Genomic DNA, 23044 nt, shown 5'->3' with positions numbered 1-23044 from the left:
GCCACTTTAGTAGGGGACATTCAATGAGAGAAGAGGATTCTGCAATGATAGTTTTCTCCCCCAGTGTACAAGAAATACCTGCTAACCAGTTCCATGTTTCTAAAGCTTGCTTATTTTTGGCCTGTACTCTTTAAGTCTATTTTCCCCTGATGTTTTGAATAGTTGCCACAATAGCAGAAGAATCACAGAATGATTCTGGGGGTATTTCAGTGTGTTTTGAGTCTGTTCCGTAGACTCAAAATGTACATATAGTTCATAAATAAAAGAAAGAAAAAAGGTTTTGAAGTGCTGTTACCATTATTTAAATAAATGTAGGAGCTTTTTACCTATAGCAGGTAATTTTCAGCTCTCAAGGCACGTTAGTCTGTGTGTAAAGTCAGTCACATAGGGAGCATGGGAAACCCTTAAGCAGCACTCGGGATCTAAAGGCTGACATTGAAGGTGACAGAGCCCATCAAAGAGTATACACAAACACAGGTGTGCAGTTCAGATTTATATTAATTTAGGAGATTAAACCATTAGAATCTTACTAGAAATGAATAATTACAGCTGTGATGCCTGACAGTTTCAGGCAGCAAAAGCTATTAATACATTTTAAAGATATTTAAAGGGAAGTGTAGTGAATATTTTAAATACTATAGCCATGGAAGGAAGTATTTTAATCTCAAAGTTTTTCAGTATATGAAATAATTATATAAAGTATGTGGTTTTGCAGGTAAATGACGCTTGGTTGTTAACTGGGATTTTTTTATTTCTTGTGACATCTGATGTTTTCCTTTATTTAATTTAGGGGTCCCCAATTGTGTTTCTGTCAGATTATGCTATATGACCACTTTGGAGTCAGTTGATGACGTTATGCCCAGGCCCTGCTTTGTCATGAGCCTTTATCACTGGGGTTTGCTGGCTCTGCTTTTTCACATGCCCTGCTCTCTCTGTGCCCCTCATTCTTCCCCCTGCACCTGCATCAACTTTTTCATATCTTACTTGTAGATGGTTATATGTACCTGTATCAGAAGCCCTTGAGAAATGACTACTCTTAGACTTTTTTTTACTGTAATACTGCTTTTGGACCTTCATAGTGTGAGCTAAATCCTAGTTTATTGATTGGAATTTTTGATTGGCTTTTTGATGTTATGAGAATATTTATGGCAATTGTCATTATACCAAGTTGTTATTGAAGAGCTTTCAGCGTGTCTGTAAGTTTAAGGAAAGCCACAAGGTGGCTGCATCAGTGGTGTTCCTAGAAATTCCTGAATTAAGGTGTTGAGCTTGCTGTTGTTCATGTATTATGGGACCCACAACTGGCAAATTAATTAATCACATTGATGACAACCTGAAGCCATAAAAGTGGAATAAATTCATTTTTTCCTTCACTCTCTGCTGTTGATCTTTTTCTTTCCCTTCAAAGCTGTGTCTGTGCACGTCACGTTACATGGTAACTCCTAGACTTCAGGCTGGGTGTTTGCATGCTTCTGAAATAAAAATAGACCTCTAATATATTCAGCTTCTTTCAGCCATTTAAAGGTGTTTTGTAAGTGATGAGAATACTCTAAAAGAGTATTCTTTGCTCTTTTTATATATGCCAACTTGTCATTTAAAGCATTAAAAGAGAAATTGGGTCAAAAAGTATCTAGCCATACTGGTATTTTGGGTTTGCTCAGTAGTTAGAAGTAGAGTCCCTTGGATTGGTGACTGACATGTCAGTTACTGTGCATTAGTATTCGAGTAATATTGCCTTAGAAGGAAATGTCACTAACAGAAGTCTAAATTGGCTTTCTCTTCAGTCCTTGTCCATTTAATTTATATGATAATTCCTATAATCATTAACACTTCTTTCTTTCCATGCGTTTGACTTTGTCCTCAGCTGTTGCTCGGTCCTTCTGTTTGCTAAAGTGACAACGAGCAGAACCTTCCTCTTTGCAGCCCTCTTCATAGAAGTGTCACTGTAGGGGCTGTCACTGAACTGTCTAATTTGTCTTTAGACAACTGCCATGTTCTGGGGCTTTTAACTTCTAGTTCCTGGAATGGCTCTGCCATGCTCATTTTATCATTCTCTTCTGTTTCTCTTTTTTTCTGTTTCTTTTGTTGTGAAGTAACCCTCTGTAACTGACCCAGCTTGTTTTTTGCATTCATCCTCCCTGTGTACAAATCTCTGTAGCAGCAATGCCTAATTTTGCTCTTAAACTCCGGGAGATTCTCTTGCTCCTGCATGGACTCCACGGGCTGCAGTGTGGAGATCTGCTCCGTGTGGGACCCATGGGCTGCAGGGGGACAGCCTGCTCCACCAGGGGCCTCCACAGGCTGCAGGGGAACTGCTGCTGCATGCCTGGAGCACCTCCTGCCCTCCTGCTGCACTGACCCTGGGGGCTGCAGAGCTGCTTCTCTCTCATTTCTCACTCCTCTCTCCCTGCTACTGTAGCACAGCAGTTTTTTTTTTCCTGTTTCTTAAATCTGCTCTCCCAGATCACAGTATTCCAGCTGAACCACTACTAATGCTAAAATGATACAGAGACAAAATTCATGTATCGTCCTTGTTTTTTTTAAATCCTCAATATTATAATAGAGCAGCTCCCAACCTTGGAGATGGGGAGTTTTCACTCAACGCCTTTTTTCAGAGCACCCAGTCGATCAGCTGTTCCTGTTTGTATGGAGCTGGCTTAGAGACAGAGCCCTGCAACTTCTGTAGTGAAATACAGCCTTCGTTTTTAGAGGAGATTCCCTCTTCTGATCCCGTTCTCTAGAGCTCTTGCAGTATCCCCGGTCTCATGGCAATTAAAGTGTACCCTGTTCCTGTTGTAATGACCAGGTTGGTAACTAAAATATCAAATAGCAAGTACTGGGATGGATGCTTGCAGAATTTGGCTTAATCCACCTTTTTGTTTTTGAGGTCAATTTTTCCATGCATGCTTTTTCCACTTGGTTTTGTGCCCAGGTTGTAGGAGATTCGTTTGATCTGCTTTATTTGCTTGTGAAAAGTGTCAGATGAGAGTGACTTTAAGGGCTCTGGACACAATATAATGTTTGCATTTTTCCCATCCCGGAGGTTCTGCTGCACTCTCATGGAGGCAGCGAGATTGGCTCAGCACAGGTTGGTTTTGACACATCCAGGTGGGCCGATAATTGTCACCTGTGCTATCAGATGCTTTGTTTTATTGATGTATCTTTCCAAGAATTGAACTTGATATACTGGAATGCAGAATAAAATGTAAAGTTTGATCTCAGAATGTATTTTACTGACATTCTGGTGATTGCCTTGATTATTCTGATCTCCTATGACCGTTCTTTCATCTTGTCTTCAGGCTGTTGGCTCCTCGAAACGTAGCTCCTTGTTGTTGCTTCCTCAGGAAAATGAAAATTAAGAATTACAATCATGTCCTTATCTGCTGTATAAGGATGATGTGTAATTGAATTTAGACTCCCTGTAATGTTTCTATTTTGTATTATTTGTTCTGCACAGCGCAGAAAGATAAACTTCAAAGCGTGCTTTCTTCTCTGATATGTTTTTCTCTGTTGCTGTTACCTCTCCATAGAGCATGAAAGATCCTGTTTAAATCATCTGAGAACTCCTTTACCTCTGAAAAGCCTCTTGAAATCTAAAGAAGGATTACATCTTTTTTTTATAACTTCTAGGATAGATGCTTTAATTTTACCACAACTGGCAGTTTCCCAGAAATAACTATTTTTTTTTTATTGCTGTTATGAAATGCACTGTTTTAACAAAATGCTTTGTATCCCAGTAATGGGGAAGGAACAGCATGTGGGAGCAGGCAGCTGGGGGAGCCCATGCTCTGTAGTGCATCGCTGGCATTTGAGAGGAAAGAATAAGAACTGCGAAATAAAAGGAAAGAGCAAAATGCATTAGTGGAGCTAATTTTTTTTTTTTTTTTGCCATTGTGCTTCTTTGATGTTGAAGTTAAAGTGCTTTTTTTAGCAGCTTTAATCGGCAGAAATTAAACTTCTTTAATTTCCATTTTTATGATCACAGCATTCCTGTGAGAGACTTTCTGATTATTACTGTTATGCTTTTTTCAGAAAGCATTTATCTCAGTAGTGGGGCAGATGGATAAATATTTGTGGTGTAGCTTCGTGGAAAGATGTTTAATGGCCGCCTTTTTAGAAGGTAGGGAAGATCCTGAAGTCAGATTTGGATTAATGAGAATGGGACTAGTTTGTGTCCTCAAGTACAGATACAGGTGAAGAAAAATAGTCAATATTGTGTCTGTCCACTGAAAGGTCACGGCTGTAGTTAGTCATTTTGATGCCAGGTGTATAAACCGTGATGTTCTTCTCTTTGGGTTTATAGCTTTGCATTTCAGAGGCTTCAAATAACATTTCTGCCGTTCCTGAACAGAATGGGGAGGAATGCTTAAAAGTAAAAACTGTCTAAAGCCTAAATTTATGGTATGGAAACATGTCAAGCTAAAGCAGTAGCTGTGTTCAAGTAGGCTGCAGTTTGTGCTTGTAAGGGAAATGGCTCAGAATTTTACCTTCGTTTCCTGCTACTTGGATCTTTTTTCCATTTGTGTGAAAGCCAGCAATACTTGTACAGGTGCTAGCAAAGGTCAGAAAAAATGCATGGCTGAGTGGGGAACAGTGTCTTATTGTTGTTGTAAGCTAAAAATATATGTGTTCTGCCATGCTTAAAGTCGTAATAGAAACAAAATTGTACGTGGAAAAGCTTAAGGATGGTTGAAGTGCTGGAGTTTGCTAAGGCAGTGAAACCTACACCATGAGCACTTCAAAAAAATGTGACAAGTTACTTTTCATCCTCAAGTACCTCTTTGCAAAGGAAGTAATTTCTCTGTTTAATCATTTGAGGGTCAGAAGATGGATTCAACTTAAATCAAGTGAAAACAACCGGCTTCGTGGTCACAGACAAAAAAAAAAATGGTTCTTGGCCCTGATAGAGAGAGAAACGTGCTGATCTTTAAGCCTATGGCTACTTGCAGTTGACTGAAGTCATGTTTTAGGGGAAGAAGACCCCCAGGAGACCTCCCTCCCTCCTTCCTCAGCACTGTTAGCAGCAGGGGAATCAGCCAGTTCAGCCAGCAGGTGGTACTCTTGGGCTGCTCTGCTGCAGTCCCAGGTTTGGAAGTCCGACTGGCAGCTCTGTTCACAAAGTAATAGCACAGCAGTGGTTTTTCCAAAGCGGTCTTACTGACCGGCTGTATGCCTTATTCCCAGCTCATCTTAAAATAATTGGCTTGACTGCAAAGCAACTTGACTTTTTAGCGAGTTAATGTTATAAGGTTGGGGAGATGAGGTAAAAACATAGATAAAAAATGGCCATGTTTAGACTTAAAGCTAATTGTAGTATTCTCTTACAGACATTTTTAATAAAGCTTAATTCCCAGGTGAATATAAGCACATCTCGTAAATCTAAGAGGCAGAATTTTTGAATGGGAGGAGGGCAGAACATGCACTTGCCACTGTTTTTGTATTGACAGGATGAGTGAGGAGAGGTCTTTATTTACCCTTTTAATGATCCCTTGAACTATAAGCACGGCTTAGCTTCTCCACGACTAAACAAGCATTTTGCTGCAGTAATTCTAGTTGCATATATTTATTTGCACATATGGTGTTGGTGATGTACTATAAAATGGTGGAATTAAATAAGGAATAAATGTGATTGAGGAATATAGAGCTGCCGGGGACGTCCCTTTTCACCTTCGTAAACATACAAACAACAGTTTACGTAAATTATGCAAAATGCTAATTAAAAGTTTTAATTTGGTAATCATTGAAGTTTGATTGGAAACAGATGCTGATTATCTGCTGAAATCTAAACGGACCCTTGTAAGTTAGCTTTTATTGCTTAAAATTGACTCGTGAAACTAATTAAAGTCAAGCTAAAACACAAACCATACAGCTAAGTCACTTATGCCCCTTCTAGTGGACCGTGATTCTTATTAAACAGCTTCGTGCAGTTCATCATTTCGATTACAGTAGACTCCAAAGGCCTTACTTAAGGTTGAATTCTTCTGTACTGGATACAGTGCACACTCTTTTTGCTTTGCAATATGGATTTTTCCTGCTTTGAAAAAGTTATGTGCTTGGAAATAAAAATTGCAGAAAAGGCTGCTATAAAAATGAGACGATAAATACATTCTTCCACTTAATCTAGCTGAAAACAACTAGACAGTGCTTGGAGTACAGTTGGAATCTGGAGCTGCCTCGTGTTCTGCTGCAAGCCTGGCTTCCCGAAGGGACGTGAAATGGCAGCTGTGCCAGAAATGCAGGGCAGGATGGGCGTCTTCTGCACCATGCTCTTCAGCTTATGGCAGGAGAGGTGGAAGGGGAACGGGCACCAGTTGTGTGCTGATGTGCTCTAACGCTCTGCGGTTGACCAGGTGACACTAGACTGCCATTATCTGATGGCTTGGAAATGAAAAAACAGCGAGTCCTAACCTGATCCTTGGAGATCCTCAGTTCTTAGCAAGTGGCAATTTTGGGTTTTATTGGAAGGAACCTACTGTGGACAAGGAGGAGGATCTCACAAAGTGTCCTCTCTCTTTCTATAAATATTTTGGTCATTCTGTTTGGCCATAAAGGAAAACTGCGCCATCAATAGTGGCTGGTCTCCCCCCGCCCCCTAATGGTATCTGTATGTTACTCCAAAACCTTTACTTTCTTCTTAAGTGTCAAGTTGTCAAGTTTTTTTTGTAGTGGGTAAGAGTGATTCCAAAATGAATGTATTCCTCACGTAGCAGTGAGTGCAGTAAATTTGGAAATGTTTATTTTGTTCTTTGATACAGCTGCGTGAAAGCTGATAGGATAATTTGGGCAGTATGTAATTAAGCTGCAAGTATGACTTACTCACTGGTGTTTTGGATAAAAGCTTCATAAAAGCCTCTGCAAACACGGAAATGCTCTTCCCTGCTAATCCAGTGATTAAATCTAGATAAACATTTGTTAACAAGTTTCTGTAAAATTAGTCTGACGTTAGCTTTCTGATTTGGAAACAGTGGAAAATCTGTTGCCATATTTCTCATAAGTTTTCAACATAAGTTTTTTAACTAAAAGAGGGGAGATTTGCATTAGAGGTTAGAAGGAAATTTTTCACCCAGAGAAGGTTTTTCATAGTTGAGAAGGATCCTTAAAATGTCTTTCCATGCCCACTGTAGTCTTTGAAATAAATACAACTGCGTGAATGTATAAGAGTACATAAGGGCAAGTGCAGCCCTTTATATTTATACAGATGCCAGCAACTGAACTGGTTCGAGTACCATGGGAAATAGAAATTTCTTCTCACTTCATCTATGTCTGGCCAAAATGGACTTTCTCTCCTAATAAGCCTTGTGAGATTGGCCAACAGATTTGGGAGCCTCTGGAATGTTTTATTTCAGGCTTTTCATGCTCTAGGACATTTGGGCATGATGTCCTTCCATAGTCAAGTTATTATTAACTAACTACTTGAATACACTTCAAGTTTAAACTTTAAACAGTATCTAAGCTAGTGTGGTTGTATTCTAGTTGCAGCTTTGTGCAGTGCTGTGTGCTAATGGAAAAGATTGACTAAGAAAGATAGTTTTGTCTCTTTGATACTTAAAATTGTAGTATAATACCGAGAGACTGACACTCACTTTTCGAGAAGGGCATTACACTATTTAAGCACTACCTGCTCAGTAACTAAAAGCAAGCTTTAAAACTTGCACTCTCCATAGACACCAGTGATGTGCCTGTAAATACCTGGGGCTGAGTCCTGGAAAAGGAAGAGAAGTTCTTGTTCTCTCCTGGGAGATGCAGTAACAGCACAGTTAGGAAGCGTGGTGCACAGTAGTATAATGGGTGAATGTGTCTTTATCTCTTCCTTAAAACAGTAGGGATATCACATTTATTTGAAGGTTATTTTTTTTTGTTTTATAACCTCACTGCTAAAGTTTGTCTAAGCAAGTTCTATATCTTGAATAATTCATCTTTCAATCTGAGTTTCTGTGTCTCTGTTTCCAGGATAATTCTGTGATCAAAATCAAAGAATAAACTGTATATAGTAAGCAAGAAAACTGGAAGCAATGCAGCTTGTCCTGGATCATTGTTTCCTTCCTTATTTCCTTCTCATGCTGCTGCCTTTTTTTGTTTTATGTCTTGGTTTTTCTCATTTTTCTAAGTCTCAGAGACTTGCGAGGAATTGCTGAACCGTTTCAAGCTACGGTATGTGACCTGCTGTCACTGAAAAGGGAAAAGCCTTCTCCTGGCGTTATTGTTCTTGCTTTTGCCTTGGGCAGACTCGGTAATGAGCAGTTGCAGTTTAAGAAACTGGCAGTGAGCTCGGCAGGCAAAGCTGGTGAGTTGTTTTCTGTGGGTACACAGGTTGCATCAGGTCCGTGCGGAGGGCGAGCTGGGTGCTGGAGGCAGAGCGAGGAGAGGGCAGAGCTGCGTGGCTATGGGGAGGAGAACAAGCCCTTGGTGCTTTGCTCTTGGGTTGGATTGGGTGCTTTGTGCAACTTAAAATTCAGAATTGCTCAGTAAAATCTGCCCAGTTCTGCTTGCTAATGCCTTTTTTTTTTTTTTTTTGTTTTCCTCCTTTTTGTGCCACCCTCAGAAGACTTCTGTTGATCTTCTTTTATCTCTGGAACATCACAGTATTTTGTCTGTGAACATCTTTGAGTGCTGTCGAAAGTTAAGCAGTCTGTTTATCTTTCTGATCTTGATTAGAGTCTTAAAAGCTGTATTTAAGTGTCTTAATTTTTTAATGATTACTGGAATGTATTAATGCAGGTGGCGTTTTAGATACAGAATTACTGAACGTACAAAGCGTAGTGTTGCTTTAAAAGAAATAAAAGTTTTTCCAGCCTGCACGAACCAAGAAAAAATGGGATATATGTCTCATGATGCTCCATGTATAGATGTGTATGTATCACCTACGTTTTAGATTATAATGTGGTAGTTACTTTCATGGCATTATGCCTGTTAGAAATGGCTCAGTCTTCAAAATAGGATTAAATAAAAAAAATAGGATTTATTAAAAGGATATAAAAGAATAGAGGTAAGCAAACAGTGCTGGGTGCACCGGGAGTCTCCACTCCACCAGGACGCACACCAGTTACATTAAATAGCTGTTTTTTATGCTCCTAGACTAATACATATTCATTACTACTTCTAAAAAAAAAACAGGTTATTATAATTAGCTTCTGGGATCCAGTCCCTCCTACTGGAGCATGCGCATCAGTCTCCGGTGGTCCCTCTGGGGGTCTCTAGGGGTCTTTCATGCTGACGGCTCGTAGTCTTCCTCTCCAAGTTTTTTTTCTTGTCCTTTCCCTTTGTACTCCTTGGCACCGGGTCAAGTTTATACAGCATCCCCTGCAGGTCTTGTCTCCTAGCCGTCCTTCAGCTTCTTTTTTTCTTCTTCTTAATCTCTTGGCCACCTGGCCAGATATCAGAAGCCTGCATAGTATCCCATAACAGTCACTAGTTGTTATCAGTTGTTCTGAAACCCCCAGACATCAAAGACTTCATACAAACACAAACAGCTTTCTTATTGACACTTCACCAGTAATTAAAACATTCTTCACCAGCCATTCACAGGGACAGTCACACCTATAGCAGTGTTAAGTTAATCTCGAAGAAGACAAAAAAAAAGAAAGGCTGTAACTGTTAGAAACAGAAGTCCGGAATAACAAAAGCAAACAGGTTCATAAATTTGAGGAGTATTTTCTGAAGACTTGATAAATTGACTAGAATGAGGGGGAGACTGGGACATACTGCATCTGTGGTTCAAGAATTAAATTGCCAGTGCAGGGCCCAGAGGCAGACAGGACTGTTCTTTATGGACACGAATTGTTGAAACATTCCTAACACGCCTTCAATCAATTTTAAATTATTTTATGTTTTAAAAAATTGCAGTCCTTAATGCCTATGCAAGGTTATTTTTAATGTTCCACTCTTTAGGGAAGCAAGTTTTATTTTTATGTGCTTTAACTGCCATTAATGTGTTCTGGAGTTTTCACCCAGCTTTAGTTAAGGGCGAAGGATATCCCTCTTTCCTCTTCTGCTCTCCATTAGCTGAAGAAAGGAGAGCAAGGGGAATTCGGTCAAAAAGGGAGATGGAGTGTTCGTAGGGCTGCTGTAGAATACTGAAATGGTTTTCCTAACCTACAAGATATTGGAGGCTCTGAGAAGTAAATTATTTAACAGCTTCGTAAGTATTATTTACTATTAAAATAAATACGTTTAATAATAATATTTATTAGTGTTTAAAAAAATATTTTTTATGGTTGTATTTGTGGACAGGGCTGTCAATAAACTTATCCAAGACTTCAGTCCTGACCTATTAACCTCTTTTCTTCTGGAGTTTTCACCAGGATCAGTCTTACCCAACAGTGTTATTTTTTTTTTTTGATGGTGAGATGCAAGAAAAATGTGCAATCATTGGGATTTGCATCTGCACAAATTTTAGACAGTTGATTACAAATAAAGAAGGATCAGGACAACTCATGAGGTTTGGATGGAGTCAGTATAATTGTTTTAGGAGTATATTAAAAATTAAAATTGAAGGTAATATGGAGTAAGATGGCTTTGTGGATTAAAATCAACTAATTGATTGTTTCAAAAAGCAAAAGAAAGCAGTCCTTGTCTTTCCCTGTTTTCAGTCTTGCCCCAGTTTGCAGTCCTGTCTATAAAACAGTCAGTGTTTTAATGGCTTTCTATTTAAACAAACAAACAAAACCAAACCACCACTACCAAAAAAAAAAAACACCCAAAAAACCCAAACCAACCAGCCAAACACAACTTTCTTGGCTTGGCTGCCCCTCCCCTCCCATGAGACTACCCTAGAAGCAGCGATATATTGTCCTGCTTTTTTTCAAGGACTGTTTTACTATGGGGTTGGAATGACATGGACATGGTAGACTGGGCTCTCAAGCTATTTTTATCTTCAAGTGTACCATATATTTAGAAATCACAGAACTGTTAGGTTTGAAAAATGGAAATCGCTATTCTGGAACTTCGGTCTATAATGGGTGAAAGCTTGCAGGCCGATATGGTGACTTAGGCTGACACAAGATAATTAGATTTGCCCAAGAAATACATCGTTTAAAAGTAGTAGAAATGTTTTGGTAGCACTCAGTGATGTTTGTGTAGATTTTCAGAGTGTTGTGCTTTAAAAGCTGTAATTGTTCTTCTCAAAGACTAACAAAAATCAGATCATTAATGAGAGTGTTGGTGTAGACTGTTTTCCTTTATCATTTCTACAAACTCTATCAATTGTTTTGGTACAGCTACTTTGTTAAAGAAAAGTGATTTACTTACGGGCTCTTTTTTTCCTGACTATTAGACTTTCATATGCAGAAATATAATGCTACTCTGTATTTCCTCTGCCTTCCAAGTTACATTCTTCTATTTTGCTGACTACATTATGCATAGATGGAATCATTAAACTGTTCTAATTCAAGTGTGGCTTTTCTCCTGTATTTGGTGCTATTCAAAACCTATGTTATTAAGTAGTTGAAGAGCATAATGTGTATTTGTATGTGTATGTATTTGCATATTTGTGTTCAATAAATTACTGTTAGGAAATGTAGTATTTTTCATGATTTTTGTTTCAAGTTAGAAATTTTTCTAAGTACTTCAAGATGTTAAATTAGAGTATTGCTGTGTAATTCTCTAAAACTGTGAAAGCACTAACACATGGTGAACAATAAATGTCCCATTGTTCTCATTCTCGAAGAAAAAATCCATATGTCTGTGATCTTTTAAAACTCGGGTTTTAAAAATGAGCTGATACTGGTACTTAAAAAAATCTAAGATAATTGTTTAGGATTGTAAAACAACTTTGTCTTTCCACTTGTCATTCAGTTGCCATGCTTTGTTTTAGTGAATGCAGTAAATCTAGATATATGCAGGGATCACCACAGAGGCTGATTTTGGAGAGGCCCATTTTTGAAAAGCATGCTTTTTTTATACTTGTGTTAATGTATAAAGTATTATTTTTGTGTTATACTTTGAAGTCTGCATTACTACTTTAAAAAGAATGTTATTTCACACTTTTGACCACTAATGCTTTGCTGGTTTATGCCTAATTATTAGAGATCACTTTTTGAATATGTAATTGTTCATTTTCTCTTGCCAACTAAAAAAAATGATATATTTACAGATCAAGTCATCTTTTAGCTCATTTAAAAAAAAAAAAGGTGTATTTGAAGTATTTCAGTGGTTTTAAAAGAAGCTTTTTATTTTAGATTAGTGAAGACCTGAAAAATGAATTGGCAAATGAACTGTCTGCATCAACCCCTGGCTTCACTATGACTAAAGTAAAAGAACAAATGTTCTATAAGGTAAGGAGATATAAATAAGTGCAACAAATTTACGTTCTCTTTAAAACTTGGAGTTACTAATTTTAAGGTTATGCAGTACTATTATGACCAGTAAATCAAAATATCTAAATTATCTGAGACTAATTAGAGTTCTTTTTCACATCAGTATGAGGGTAGAGGGAGAATGAAGGGAGCTTCAGACTACCATTAACATCTTCTGTCATCCCGTCTTTCTTGACAAAGAAGATCTTCTGTTTTAACATGTCCCAGACACATCGCTTGACTTAACTGGCTGACAGACTGTCACGACTGAGACATTCTCAAATATCCATTACTGAAACTAGGTTTAGTCTGGTATTAGTGGGAAATACTTTATGGAAGTGATGAAGAAGAGAAGAAAGAAGTGATGGAAAGTTACATGATCACAGAATTGTTTAGGTTGGAAAAGACTTCTAGGATCGTCAAGTCCAATCGTTAACCTAGCACCGCCAAGTCAACCACTAAATCATGTCCATAAGCACCACATCTACACGTCTACACCCAGCCTGTACTGACATTGGGGTTTTCCCCATCCCAGATGCAGGAACTTGTATTTGCCTTTGCTGAACTTCGTCTCAGGCTGGTCGTTGTAGATACAAATTCTAAGGTAGCTTGTATTGCCTAGTTGTATGACTTTCTGTAAGCAAATAATATTTTTCCATCAGAAATCAACATTTGCTTTCAGAAATCTTTGTGTTTTGCCTAGAGCTTTGTTAAAAGACACAGGATGACCTAAAGCTCTGCTGGTCCATATTGAATCCTAGGGTTGTACTAATTGTTACTGCACTGTTTTTGCTATTCTACAGTTTTTTTTTTTTTCCTCACTTTCCCAGGTTGGACTTTCAGATGCTGTTGATCTGTTCAGAGCCAGAAGAGTGTTTATTAAAGATGGCTTTGCATTTGTGCCTCTTAAGGACATTGATGCTATTGTTTTGAATAACTACAGACAAAAGTTATCTAAAGCACTGGCGGTAAGTCTGATTTTACAAATTTTGTTGCATTGTTTAATGACGGTCTTGAACAGTAGCCATTTGGATTTAAAACATATCAATTCGTTTTTATCAAACTCTATCAAAAGTGCTTACAGATCAAAACAAAACAAAAAAGCCTTTCAGTAATGTACTGAGAGAATAAGCTGAGTTTCTTAATTTTGGAATAAATAAATAAATATGATAAATGGAATTTATCATACCTACAATGTTAGTTGCAGAGGATTTTAAAGTTATTTCCTACATAAGGGTAATGTGATTCTTCACTCAAAATATTACCCCAGTAACAACTGTTTTCTTTTTGTATCAGTGTTTTCCATGAGATTTTGCAACTTTTTTTTCTTGAAACAAAAAATAGGAGATTTTTTTCCCTTCAGGTATTTGTCATCTCATCGATGCCTTTGATTTTTTTTTTTTGTTGATTTGATTTGATTGATGCCTAATGAGATTTTCCAGGCTATTTTATATGGAATTCATGTAATCCAGATCCTAATTTTAATCCAGAGCCAATAGCTGCTTTATAATAAAGAACTACTTCTTTCTTATCCCTCATAGTCATAGTTTAGAAACATTAACATTCTCATGGGTCTTTATCATTATCTTCTATAGAACTGGTATGTTTAAAGTTACTGCATTATTTCAGACTTGCATTATTTTTTTTGTTTTATGATGTAATTTTTTTTTTATTATCATTCCCCATATTTTCAGAATAAGAAATAATAGATTAGTGATTCCTGTCCTATTTCAAAACTGAAGTCATGGGCTTCTGATTGCTAATTGAGTTTGTGAAAGCACATCGAATAAGCTGTTCCAGCAAAATTTAACCTGTACAGTGCACTGGTGAGGGATGTTGGTGATACTATTAAATTTAGTCTTTTGGAAATGAAGGCCAAATATCCAACATGTTCTACAGGTGTCAATCTAATGTTATTCTGTCATATCAAACAACTGAATATACAACTGGAGTATTACATTTGGTGGCTGGATAATTAGTGTAGTTTTCAATGGAACAAAACCATAACAGATCAATTGCACCCACATAAAATTCTAAGTATTTCTGTTTCAGATTTTGGAGCTACACTATTTTCATGTAAGCACACATTTCTCTCTAACTTGTGATTGGAAGTTGTTTTCTGCAATATCATATGCTTTGTGCAATGCTATGGTTTAAAAAAAAACACAAACATTTCAGTGAAAATGTAAGAATATACTGTTAAAGAAAAGATTGTGCATAAAGGGTCTTTTTTACATAAAAGGCGATAGTAGTTGCTGTTCCACAACAAAGGAATTAAGAGGATAACCTGTAGCAAAGCACCTTTCTTGCTCAGCATTACCTGAAGTGAAGAGATGCATTTCTATTGAAATTATAACAGTCACACGCTTTTAGTAGCATTTGTGAAAAGTAGTTGTTGAAGTATTATTTGGGCTGGGCTTAAGTTCTTCCTATATAGCTGGTTTAGCATTGCTTAGCAATGCTTTTGTAGCACATGGGTGTTTGTATGTCTGCTGCTGCAAAGAAAATCAAGAAACGTGCTGAATTCAGGCTCTGTGATTGTGTGGAGCTCTTCATGACTTTGTACAGAAGTTGTACATAAAGGCTAGACTTAGCTAAGAAGCATCACTAAACAGCATCACTGATTTGTCATTTAATCTGTCTGCTAATGAATGGATTTGACAATAGTACTACAGTGAGCGTATGTATGTATGCTTTTGGGAGTCTCTTTTAGTGTTTTTTGCATCATCTGGTTATTTATGCTTTGTTCTCAGAACTTTCTTATAGACAATCCTTTGATTAGAATTTGATAATTAAAGACATTAATGATGTGATAATCCAAATTAGACTCAGATGCTGTTTCTAAAGACGGGATTTGCCGTCACTGCGTAACATTAAAAGATTAGGCTAAATATTCTATCTTCTATGTGGTAGTTCGCCTCCTAGGCTTTTGGACTGTCTGTTACAAGCTTCTAAGGGAGAAAATGCCCTCAACACAGGTAGTGGAAAGATGGTCTTTCTTTCAGGTATGTAGTTCTGAGGAATCTTTCTGTGCTTATGGTTCTCATTAGCCATTCAGTTTTTAAATGCTAAAGAAGCATGATTTCTTAATTTTTGGTCGTTTGAGTGGTGTCACTGATTATATGTACTCTGTATGTTTTGGAACTAGGAGGTTCTCTGGTGCTACCCTCAAGGAGTTACATGCATACATTTTTGGAAGGAGATATATACAGCAATTATTTGATGATGAAGGCCTGCCCTGCCTTCTCTAAGGTGCTCTGAAGCTGTTATACCCTAAGGCCTTGTAGTGTGAACACTACTATTCTCAGCTCACCAAAGCACTGAATGGTTGGAGTGGTGGCCTAGCCTTACTGTGGTGCCTGCTGAGGCCACTGCCCACCTGTGTGTTACGGAGTGGTTCTGGCCAGGCTTCTGAAGGAAGGGGAATAGCATCTGGGTGAACAGAAGGAATAAATTGTTGGTACTGATGTCTGAGAGAATAGTAAATAACTCACAATATGTACTTTTAAAAAGGTTTTATGTTCACACAAATTCATTTTGTTTGGAGTTGTGCTTCAGTTGCTTACTAGTCACCTCCACGAAGCAGTCGTGTTGTTTCAGCCTGTTCAAAATAAGTTTAACATCTTGAGTATGCCTCCGTTCTTTGAGGCTCGTTAATAGGGGGACTTCATACTATTCAAGCCTTTTTGATGGTTGCAAATGCAACTGAAGCTCATTATATGTGCAAAATCAATACTGCAAGGCCCATCTTTCTGTTTTTTCTGACCCATCCGTTGGTAAATGATTGCCTTTGTCCCATTAATGATGATTAAACAGTAGAAAGCCTAAATATTTTCTGTTGTTCCTCTAAGTTGTAATATTAGCTCTACATTTGTTTTATAACTTCAAGCAAACTTTTATTAATTCAAATTGCGTTATGTTTTATTCATGAAGACTTCACTGGGTTTACGCTGACACGCAAATGTTTCTGCAGTAATACTGTGCTGTGTTTTGATTTTAATTTCAGTTATGGTGACGCAGAGAACTTAGGCTCTGAAATTATTAGCAGTGCTGGAGCTTTTTTGAGGATAGCAGCTCTAACTTCTGATTTCTTGAAGCAAACAACTTGGAATTTGACTTCATACTGCTTTAGCAGTTCTCTGGCTTGTTTCTACTGGAGTTGATGTTGGACAAGTTTGCCTCCACAATTGCACTCTCGTGTGATTAACCAAAATGGCTGTACGGATGGACGTGTCTCCCACCTGATGAAAGCGTTGCAGTGTTCAATGTGAGCTCCTTTGTCCTTGTCATGTCTCATCCCCAGGACTGACTTAATCTTTAAAGGTGCATTTAGGTTTTTTGAACTACCTTTTTAATAGTACCACTTAGTGTCAGGTATAGCCTGTCTTCCTGTGTGATTGAACAGGATCCTTTATATAGATTATGGTGTTAGATTGAGCATGTAAAATGCTCTTTTCTTTGAAAAGAACAGGGGTAGTCTTGACTAAAGCTGTGAGTTGGGTGTGCGTGTCAGGGTGCTGCGGGGCGGCCTCTGCGAGGAGAGGCTGGGGCTGCCCCGTGCCAGCCCCAGCCGGTTCCAGCCGGCTCCAATGGCCCCACCGCAGGGCATGGCAGCCAAAATGGTGGTGCCTCTGGGGAATGGTAAAAGGGAACCAAAAGGCACGAGGGAGGGAATGCCAAGGTCAGAGGATGAGTTTTGTGACACTGCAGCAGATGTTCATGGCATCTATGGAGGACCGCGCTCTGGAGCAGGGGGATATTCCCTGAAGGAACTACAGCTGGCAGAGCCCATGCTGTAATAATTACTTCTTAAAAATATTATTCCTGAAGAAACTGGCCAGTGGGAGAAAGCCCATGCCGGAGCAAGATTAAAATGTGACAGGGTGGGAGCAGCGGAGAGGAGCTGGTCTGTACTGACCATAGCCGCCCCTGCTCTGCCTGGGGCAGGAGTCTGGCCTGAAGGAGTGAAGCCCATCTCGAAAGAGAGGGGAGGAAAGGTTTAAGGCCTGTCTTTGTTTTTCTATGTGAGTCATTTTTCATTAGCAGTAAGTTAAAGTAATTTTCCCCAAGTCAAGTCTGTTTGGCCTGTATTGCGATTTCCCTGTCTTTACCCTGACCCACAAGCCTTTTCACAGAATCACAGAGCAGCTGAGGTTGGCAGGGACCTCTGAAGATCACCCAGTCCGACCCCCCTGCCGAGCAGGATCCCCTCGAGCATGTTGAGCAGGATGACATCCAGGCAGGCTTTGAATATCTCCAGAGAAAGAGACCCCACAGCCTCTCTGGGCAACCTGTCCCAGGGCTCTGTCACCCTCACGGTAGAGCAGTGCCCTCTCATCCTGCTGTCTCCCCTGTCCTGGTGAGGGGGTGTGAGGAGTGGCTGGGTGGGCAGCTGGCCTGTAGCTGAGGACAGCTCACCACAACCAAAGGTTTCAGTCCCTGGCCTTGTAGGCCTGCTGAAGTTGGCTACTAGAGAAAAGGAAGCTCGGCACTCTGGTTCCAGCACACACAGCAGTGTTAGTTCAGCTTCCCGGTGTTGTTGACTCCTCTGCTGAAGCAGTTCTTTGATAAATTCCAGAGATGGGGATAATAGATACTGTAAAACCTGATGTTGACTGGGATGCTTGTGCTCATGGCAGATGTTTGCCTGAACTAGAGTGAATCATAATGTAATTTTTATCATAACGAGTGTTACAGCTCAGAGAATGTTTAGTCTTTAAGTTTTAGTGCTTGTTAAATGTTACGTTGTTAAGCTATAAGCAAATGCTTGAAAATGTAAATATTCCTGTTTAACATGAATGATTTCATTGTGGGTTTGAAGAGTTTACTTCACAAAGACTTGTAATTATCTTTGGTAGCAATAACCGAGCTTTACACTCATTGCCTGACAGCAGTTTTTCAGTGGAATGCCATACTCGTGTTTAAACCCAGGCCCTTTTCCCCCATCTCGAGCCTATCAGTTGAAGATATAGCTTGGGTGGTCTTTGTATTATAAGTCTACTGCAATAAGTTGCTTTTGTGAAAATACTTCATCAGAACATCACATAGGATCTAACTTTATGCAAATTAAACTATTGACTAAAAATAAACTGTGAGAATTCAAGATTCCTGTTGTGATATGTATAATCTTGATAGCATGTTTTCCTCCTAACTCGATAAGAGCACGCTTTTTACCTTGCAGTGTGACCTTGTTAATCTGATCAAATGTCTACAAATCAATTTTTGAGGGCTTAGTGCAAACGGAAGGCATCACTGGCTTTTTCCAATTTTTATCTATTTTTTTTTTTTGTTTATTCATTTCGCCGCTTAGGATGTGATCTTCAGAATTGTTAGAAATATTGATCAAGTAAGTTGCTTTTAGTTTTACTAATAATTCTGGTGATTTGTCCTTTAAAATTAAACATCAGTCAAATACACAATTTTGGTTGATGTACGCAGTGTGTTCAAAGAACCCGCTAATCTGGGATTTAGCAGGTTCTTTACACCACCATAACACCACCAGCAAAACATTTTCTTCCTAAAACATGTACGTTTTCAAGCAGTGAAGCAGAAGGCTTTATGTAGTGGCATTAATGCTGAAAAGGTATGATTAATGATGGTCTTGTCACTTGAAATTCATTTCAGGTATTGTGTTCCCAGTGTTAACTTAAAGTAATTCACCGTAACATAAATGGATGATTTTTATAATATGCACATACAAGGTTAGTAAGGTAATAACTTTGGCACCATAGTGTAAAATGTGATTACAGTGACTTTGTCCTCTGAATCTCCCACGTGAAAGTTTTGCTGTGAGAGTTTTGCAGAGAAGAAGCTGGTCTTCGTTTCTTAATATTTTATTGTAAGGTTGTCTAAGGAACAGTTGTACTAAAGAAAACAGTGGCGTTTGGGCTGAGAGAAAGACAATCAAGGGAAGCAACTTTGCTTGTGTGATTCTGTGTCAGAGACCTCATTCCTGTATGCAGAATAGATACCTGCAAGGTAGTGAAAATATTGCACTTTTCCTTGTGGACGGACATTTTACTGCGTCCCCTTAATCGTTCCATTGTTGACTCTTTCTCTGAAATCATTATATGCTATTTTATCCCTTCTACTAATTGAAGGATGTGTTTCTTTTAGCAACGTATTGGTTTCTGGCCTAAAGTTACTATTAAAAACATCAGGAGGCTAAATGAAATTGGCTTCATTCGGTGTTTTGGCTTCCTAATTCTCCTATCTGCTACTTGGGTTTACTACAAAGTATAAGATTTTTGGTAAATACTAAATGTGCCTTTGCTGTCCAAACCATTGCTGTGGTCTCCTTGCATGGGTCTTGTTTGGTTTGATTCAGATGGAACTAATCCCATCCTCAAATGAACTGAAGTATTTTGTGGTAGTAAAATAGCAAATCAAGGTGTACATGAATTGAAATGCGTGGAAGGTTTGCTTAACTTTTAGTTACTCCTTAAATTTCAGAAAAATATTTTTGGAATAGAATACACAAGCAGCAAATACAATTTATGTGTAATAGAGGTGATAACCAGGAAATACCTCAGTTAATATAATGTTTATTTAATGTCACACGACAACAATTATCTAACAATTTATTAACATGCTGAAACAGTAATTTGAGAGTGATGCACTATAGTCAGTAAGAACAAACTGTAGAGGCATATGAGGTCAATAAGTAGACCCAACTGTCTGTTTTTAGTATGATTCTGTGTTAGAAATTGAAGTTTTCTCCTGACTTTTTTTTTCTTATGGCTGCCTGTGACCCATAGAGAATATCTAAGAGATAGCAGAAGTGGTGTTTGTCTGGAGTTGGTTTACACCAGAGTTAATGACAAGTTACCTTGTGAACTGCCTTTTTCTTGGAGAAAACTGCTTAACTTTTCAGAAGGGAGCTGGCAAGTGATCTAGCTGATGTTTGCTTTGGACCACAAATGGAGCAGGACTCCAGTGACCAGGAGAGCCATCTAAACTGCCAGTGAAGATGTACCTCGTGTTTTCCTCAGCATCCTGGTGTTTCACTGTGGGCTGAGACTGATTTGCATATGCAGTTGTTTCCACTGGAAAACAATTTGTATGTCTCAACAATGCTAACTGAATCCCTTCCACTCTAGTTGAGCTTTGAATTGCCCATGAGCCCATACATCAATAGAGATGAGAAATCCCATTATTGAGATCCAAATTTCAACCACTTACCAGTTTTGTATATGATTCAAGAGGCACAATTTAGCTACCATTACCATGTGCAATTAATCATAAAACTCTCTTGGAATGAATATATCAAATCTTTGCATACAACTCTGCAGAATCCTATAAAGGAGCATCAATCTTTGATACTCTCTGTCTGAACCAATTCTTTCAGGTGATGTAGTTGATAGGCTGCTTTTAGAAGAGAGCAGTTACTCACTGGGCTTAAAGAATGGATTCTTAAATTGGTGATTGTTGAGAAGCAATATTGCTACCTCACTGAAACATTTAAACAAACATGGTCAAGTCCTGACAGTTACTTTTTATGACATTTCTGAAGTGTGTGCTGCTTTTGTCCTAAACTTTCAAATTGTTTATGGCTTAAACCTTCCAAGTACTTATGCTAGCTTACTTATTCTTTCCCATTTCAAGAGAATGTACGTAATGCTCTTATTCTTGCTTGCTTCTTTGTCTAGTTGCTCTACCAACTCATCTCATCACTTGCCTATTTCTTAAAGCTGGAGTTCTTCCTCCTGCTTCAGCTCATCATCCATTCTGTTCTGCTAATCTCAGTAGTTCACGAGAATTTGTTTTGTGCTTCTGTTTTTCTTCATTATGTTTTGAAGTGCTCACCTTGTGTTTGCTTTTCAAAGCGATTCTTTTCCTGTTTTGCTTATTTGCTAAAAGCTACTCTGAAAAAAAACTTTCTGAAAGCTTTGCAACGCAATCCTCAAAAAATCTATAATCACGGGAAAAACATAAAGAGTAGATGCACCTGTATTCATTCATTATTCATCGCCTCTATTGTCTAACCTGTGTTTTTCATGTTCCTCGGTTAGATGTTACATTCTGGGTAGCATATCATGCATTTTTATAAGCCTACCAAACAGGTATCCCCAAAGTTGCACCTTATTTATAAACTGTTTTTAATATCCCACCAAATACAGATGCTCATAAGACTGGCTGTTGCAAATAGTCACAGCGAAATGACCAAGTCCTGTAGCTGTAGAAATCAACTTGTTCAGCAGTGCGTGTCAGACTGGGCATTGAAGAAAGAGCTGGAGTCCAGGAAGTTACCAGATTTAATATGCAAATTATTTTGAGACCTAAATTCAGCTGTACTGTCTGCAGTTTTGTTTGCAGTCGTGTTTGTGTGAAGCCAAATTTTCTTGGGTTAAAAGCAAAAAAGGCTGCAATAAATGTAGAATAAATGCAGAAGGACAAGAAAGAGGGCATGTTCTGAAGCATTTAAGTCTATGGATCAGGCAAAGAGAAATATGCTAAACGTCTAAAAATTGTAGTAACTACCTTTCAATTAAATATTTTTTTTGGCATATATTCCTCCCTGTATTATGGAGGCTTCCTTATGTAATGTTTTATGATATCCCTAACCAGTGAATGCACATTGTATTTGAGATGTTAACGTGTCTTTTTTTGCCATTCCTCCTAATGATAAAGATCGTATGGCTGTGGGGGAAGGACTACAGCCTAAACCCTTCCTTTTTAACCTGCAGGAAGAATGGGAAACTAATGTTAGTAGCTCAAAGTTAGATACGAAATTGAGCAGCTGGTTGTTGTATCAGATGACACTTTAATTAACAAAGTATGTAGGCTTTCCAGAGGTTGGAGCACTCCTTTAAGCAGCAAGTGAAAGAAAAAAAAATTAAGAGTCTTATCTCAGAAATGGCTATACCAAGATTTATTGAAAAGAAATTCTGCTGTAGGACTTTTGAAGAAAAACACTTTTTAAGGAAAATACTAATTTTACTGATTGCATGGTTCTAGTGTTTTGAACTTTTAAGAAAAACAATAGCTTTTCAAACTTGTTTTGTATTGTTTTAAACTTCTATATATAGGTGAAATGACTTTTTTTTTTTTTTTAGAAGTGCTGGTCGCTGTCAGTGCTGCTGCACTGGGTGGTCTTGTTGTGTGGCTTTCCATTTTACTGCAGTTCCCCACAGGGAGGTTCATCTGTTAATGGATTTCTTCTGCAAATAATTGCTAATCTGCATAGTTAGGCTTGAGAGGAAATGGACCTTTTTTTGTGGTTCTTGTAAATGAATATTTGTCAGAATAATTTTGGCTGGTAATAGGAAAGTAGAGTGTTTCAAAGGCAGCATAATTAAACAGAAATTTTACAATAAAAAGGAAAAGCTTGCTGCTGCTGCTTCAAAACAAAGCAAACACAGACCTATTGATATACAGCACTTAACCAGAGTTTTTGCCCCAAGAATAGTTTTAAAAATTGAGCATGCTGTGGAAAAACACACCCCGATGCCTTACAGGCAGCCTGTACGGGCTGTTGTGGGGATCATGGTGTGCCATCTTCCTGTATTGGATCCATCTCATCCCTCTGGTGCTGCCTCATTGTTCTGAGGGAAGAGGTAAAAAAAAAAAAAAAAAAAGAATAAAATATTGTAATATACATGTTCTATAGTAAAAATGGATTTTGAAAGGTAATGAAGGATTATTCTGTATCCAGGGTTACAGGAAAGTTTCCGGATAGAAGTGAAAAATGTGCTCTGTAGATTTTGAAAGGACACTGAATTAGCTGCTCGGCATCTTGAGTTATGGAATAG

General features: G+C 38.3%; 1 protein-coding gene across 1 annotated transcript in view; it reads left to right on the top strand.

Moving 5' to 3' along the window:
• The window catches only part of PRIM2 (DNA primase subunit 2), a 107234-nt gene that overhangs the window by 9711 nt on the left and 74479 nt on the right, over positions 1-23044 (top strand). Inside the window, exons 6-7 of the mRNA XM_084285293.1 lie at positions 12177-12272; positions 13124-13261. Coding sequence (XP_084141419.1) covers positions 12177-12272; positions 13124-13261 — 234 coding nt within the window. The remainder of the gene's footprint in view (positions 1-12176; positions 12273-13123; positions 13262-23044) is intronic.

Source organism: Netta rufina (genome assembly GCF_964035555.1).
Source record: "Netta rufina genome assembly, chromosome: 3".
NCBI lineage: Eukaryota > Metazoa > Chordata > Aves > Anseriformes > Anatidae > Netta > Netta rufina.
Note: the sequence above shows the minus strand (reverse complement) of the source record. Positions and strands in the feature narration are given on the sequence as shown.